Genomic DNA, 5166 nt, shown 5'->3' on the forward strand with positions numbered 1-5166 from the left:
TTCAAATAGATTTATACTGCAACCAAACACAGTTTGGAAGGAGTGCAAATGCAAAACTTATAGTGTAAAGCTTTGTAGTTTGTATTTCTAAAACTGTATTTGTAGTGTACAAATTTATATTTGTATTCTTCTCAAACGGAACCTTATATAATCAGTAGGGCTGCAAAATTTCAACTGTATCACACTTGGGTTAGAATTGGGCCTAGTGAAAACTTTTAACATATTCCCAAGCCAACTTAGCTAAGTTGCATCCTAAACAAGGTTCAAAATATCGATACACCCAATATGTCGGTAGGGGCGTATCGAGCAAATTGATACGTTTTTTTTTACCTTTTTTTTTTCAAAACCAGTTTAGGTGGGGCGGTTTAGAGCTTCTCCACCCCCTAAACCAGTTAGACCCCCAATACACCCACTATAAGAATGTATCAAAAAGGTCCCAAAATGATATATATTAGCCAATACGTGTCGATACTTTGAACCTTGATCCTAAAGACTACCCAAATTGTATGGCCCATCCATTTGTCTCAGGATCCATTCTCATCTGTTATTACCTACAATGGAGATTAAATGCCTGTATGAGAGAGCTGAAGCTAAGCGTTTTTTGGTTTTCCGATGTAGGGTCTCACATAGACAGCTTATAAATTATGTTTACTTTTGTGAAAAATCTTGAGAGCCCAAATGGACTGTCATTCCGTAATTTGAAGGCTTTTATCTGCAATATTCTTTGAGTAGCTCGTATCTCGTATGGAGCACTTTAAAGCAATTAAACCAATGTTTTAAAAACTAATCCTAAGGCCGACCCCCTTTGGTGTCCGGATCATGAGTCACCATTTCAATCGTTTAGGTCAAATGGGTCAGATTGTACCACAGCATTAAATCGATACGTGTGTATATAGATACATATAGAAATGTATTTTATTTAATTATTTTTTAGATGTAATATATGTATATATAAATATTTTTTATGTTTAATTTATATTTTTTAATTTAGTTTTTAAATTTTTATTTATAAAAATATAAAAAATTATAATTTGAGGTCTTAAAAAGGATTTCTTTTAGCAAAAATAGTAGGGCAAAGCAATTGGAACACATAGATATTAAAAAATTATACAAAATAAATAAAAAAAACACCCCAATCAAATATGAGAGTGCAAAGTTATAATCTCCAAAAATTTATACATACATTGACTGTACAATCCACGACCTAGTGACCATGTCAAATGTGTTAACAGCTGAATCACCCAGGCCAGATGAATTTTTATCATGTGAACATTTTTTGATTAACAAACGAGTTTTAGTAAAACCAGACCCAAAATCAAGGCTAAATGACAGTTAAATGGTTCAACCAATTGCGTCAATGGTGGGTTGAGAACATTGGTTGAACCAGCGTGCAAAGATCAACTTATAACATAAGTAGGCTGAGGTGACGATTCTACTTGGTTCAACTACTTTGAATGGTTACATTTAAGTTATTCAAATGAAAAAAAGAAAAGAAAGATCATAAACAAAAATAATATCAATTATTGTCCAAAAAAATTGGTACATGTATATGGTTTAGCTGTTTACCATGAGTCCGGATTTCCTAAGAGATCCGGAAACCCAACCGATTCCCTACTCTCTGCCCCTCGGTGCGTGGTTGATCTTTGAACCTTTCCCACGTAACGACAGGTACAAGTTATGTACTTCATCCTTCTAAAAGAATCATGGACCATCCAGATCCAAGTTAAAGAGTTATCCACCTGCGCGTGCGCACGTGTACGATTTGTTTCTTCCCCCCGGAAAATTTAACAAAAAAGTAAATAATAAAACCGCTCTTCCCTTTCCCGTCCCTCTCCACGCGGTATTAGGTAACGTGGTACGAGCGAGACCGATACGACAAAAAGATATATGCTTGACATGGAACAATTCGGTCCCACGTATCGTGACGTATCGGAAAACTCAAGTGATTACGCCGGCCCCACGCTATCTCTTCCACTTCAGTCATTCCCTTCATCGATCTTTGATAAAGATCCATCCCCGGAGATTGATAAGATAGGCATCATCAGGTGGACAAGGGCTTTGAAAAAACTTCTTCTATTAGACGAATACTGGAACCTGTTCATATAACAAGCTGGAACATATATAATCTTGCTCTACATCTAGCTACTTGGCCAGTCAAAAGATTCTAATCCAACGAGCCCTACGCGTTGGATCACTACTCGCTGTATATCTCTCTCTCTCTCTTCATCGGAATCCTCACAAAATTCTGTGAGGTCTGGAGGGAAATGGACTGAATCGAAATTTTGAAAAAGCGTGGGGAGAAAGCGAAACAAGTGGGTGAGAAAGAGAAAGTTGCCAGCTGTATCAACCGAAACGCGACAAAGCAGCTTCGCATCTTCGAGACTCTAACTGCCCAACTGCTTCCGTTTGTGGGACTAAAACTCCATAAATAAAGCCACGTGGGCAGGCGGAGGAATATGATGACAAGTTCAAAAGTCAAAAACCGTTCAAAAATTCTTTAAAAAATGACAAAATATTTCGTATCACGTGAGATTCTCCAGCCTGTCTGCGGGCCCACCGGACGTGGACTCGAGCAGATAGTCATCCATCTTCGAACATAAAAAAGAAAAGAAAAAATCGGGCCTTCCTGTTTTATCAACTGTTCACTCGGGGTGGTTGATTTGGGCCGTTTGATTGGAGTGAACTTGAGGTTACGGATATGGAGCCCCTCCCCACCAGCTGTAAGTCTGCAAAGTAGTCAAAAAGGCTTGAGACCCACTTGTCCTTTTAAAACGTTTTGCTTAAAACGTGTTTAACAGCTCTCGCCTTACTGTCGTCATGTTTTAAACATCTCTACACTTATATATACTCTACCCGTCTAGATAAGATCATTTACTTTGCCAGACAAAGCAAAGTGTGTACGATAAAAAGAAGGGATGATTTTCATTTTAAAAATTATAATTTCTTTTATATCTACCCAAGCTGCAAGCAACGATGTTGATCCTGTGTTGCACTGATTATCTCCACTAAGGTGGGTCGTCATGATTTCAACCTCATACGGAACGCCCAAATTAGTGAGATTGATCCTTACTCATTCAAAACTGAGCAACCGGTTGGATCATGGTTCATGGATGGCTCGTATTATATTCTGATCATGATGGCATCTTGCTTGTTTCTTGTGATGTGAGAGCCCAAAGCATTGGAAACCAATGGATTAGTTGGGGTCAAAGTCAAATTTGGAAGGTTGTGCTTCTAAAACTAAGTAACAGACTAAACTAACAAATTCAGAAAATGTTTGTCCATCACATGTTCACATTGGTCTAGATCATCTGAACTTGGTGATCTCTATCGCTTTGCTTCAGTGGGACCCACAGGATGATCCGTCTTCATTCTATGTTTGGTTTGAAGGAAAAAGAAGAAAAAGGTAGGAAAATGTTTACAAATCTTATATAAGTTTTCCTACCTTTTCCTTCAAACCACACAGCCTTAGACCACAGATTGGAAAGTGGAAACGCTTTTTAAAGCACCATGAGCATGAGGTCGTGAACCATAGATCAAACCCGTCCAGTACTTTCCTTTTCCTCCGATCTCCTGCGAGTCGCGACAAATTCGCTCACAGAAGGGAATAAAATAATCGAAAAGCAATCCTGAAGAATAACAGGGTGCGCATTTACACACCCAGCTCTACTTAGAGCCACACGAAGGGGAGCTTCCAGGAACCCGACAATGGAACGCAAAGCCTATGACCTCTTCTGTATATAAGAAGAGGTCACTGACTCAGTTGGTTCGCCCTATCGAATTCCTTCGTGGTTCGTATTTGGGAGTTCACTGACTCAACCCACCAACAAACGACCCTCACCCACAGTCAGAGAGTAGTCACCCTTCCTCTCTCGGACGCCATGGAAGCAATCTACACTTGTTCTTCACCTTCGACGTCGTCGAGCGACTCGTCTTCGTCTGAGTCTTCTCATCCAGGTAATAAGCAGATGGGATCGACAAAGAAGTCGGAGAGGATCAAAGGACCTTGGAGCACCGAAGAAGACAAGATCCTGACCCGACTCGTCAACCGACACGGCGCCCGAAACTGGTCTCTCATAAGCCGCTACATACCAGGCCGGTCAGGTAAATCGTGTCGGCTCCGATGGTGTAACCAACTCAGCCCAAATGTCGAGCACCGTCCGTTTTCTCCAGCCGAGGACGAGACCATCTTGGCGGCACATGCCAGTTACGGCAACAGGTGGGCCACCATCGCTAGGTTGCTCCCTGGTCGGACCGATAATGCCGTGAAGAATCACTGGAACTCTACGCTTAAGAGGAGGCAAAGAGAACAACCAGTCGAAGATAACAATGGTGGTCGGAGCTTGGAATCTGGGTCCTCGTCGGAGACGAAACCGGACCCACCGACTACTCTGACACTTGCGCCGCCTGGCGTCAGTTGTTCGTTGCCGGAGAGGCGGATGGAGAATTTTCCTTCAGAGTTCTGGGATATGATGAGGGAGGTTATTGCCAAAGAGGTGAGGAATTATGTGTCTTCATCGCTGGCTGAAACAGCAGGGTTTCCGTAGGCCATAACCGTAAGAGGAGTGAAAGATCGTAATTGCCAAAGAACGTCATTTCTGCCTCAGAACTGAGTTGAGGTTAATTAATTGTAGATCGTAATAGCCAGCTATGAACATCATGGAAAGCAGAGAAAAAGAAAAGTCTCTTCTTTTGAAACTGGCAGCCACAAGCAATGCAAACTCTAGTCCTCTCCTGCAAAATGAAAACTGCAATGTCTGTAAATGAGTAAATCGAAGTTTTCTTCTGTGAATTCTTCTTATAAATCCTTTTTCAATGGAAACTGCAATGCGGGAAGAATCAACGATTTCTTTCTTTTTCATATATAATAGCATCGGGAAATTTGTTGTTATTTGTTTGTGGGATGCTCCGCCGTGTAAATGCTAATCAGCGGAGGTGAGAGCGATTTTATTTATGAAATTAAACGTGTGGTCCATCCCACCAGTTAATCTACGTTGATGGCTCAGCTGGCTCCTGGCTCATAGAATAGAACCACCAGACCTGTTAAAAAGTTTGTTTAACATGTACGATTTGACTAGTAAGATGTGGTCCCACCAGTTAATCTACGTTATGGTCCAACCGGACCGAGCTATAAAAGGATAAGATGTGGTCCAACCGAACCGTCGGATT

The 5166-nt window shown here is 41.0% G+C and overlaps 1 protein-coding gene across 1 annotated transcript; it reads left to right on the forward strand.

Annotated features, from left to right (window-relative positions):
- Positions 1 to 3506: 3506 nt before the first annotated feature.
- On the forward strand, positions 3507 to 4888 carry LOC148850432 (transcription factor MYB105-like). The gene has a single exon (XM_088946361.1). The coding sequence runs from the start codon at positions 3879 to 3881 to the stop codon at positions 4542 to 4544; it is 666 nt and encodes a 221-aa protein (XP_088802487.1). The 5' UTR covers positions 3507 to 3878; the 3' UTR covers positions 4545 to 4888.
- Positions 4889 to 5166: the final 278 nt, after the last annotated feature.

Source organism: Nelumbo lutea, chromosome 5, assembly GCF_056320005.1.
Source record: "Nelumbo lutea isolate HS-2025 chromosome 5, American lotus-T2T, whole genome shotgun sequence".
Classification (NCBI taxonomy): domain Eukaryota; kingdom Viridiplantae; phylum Streptophyta; class Magnoliopsida; order Proteales; family Nelumbonaceae; genus Nelumbo; species Nelumbo lutea.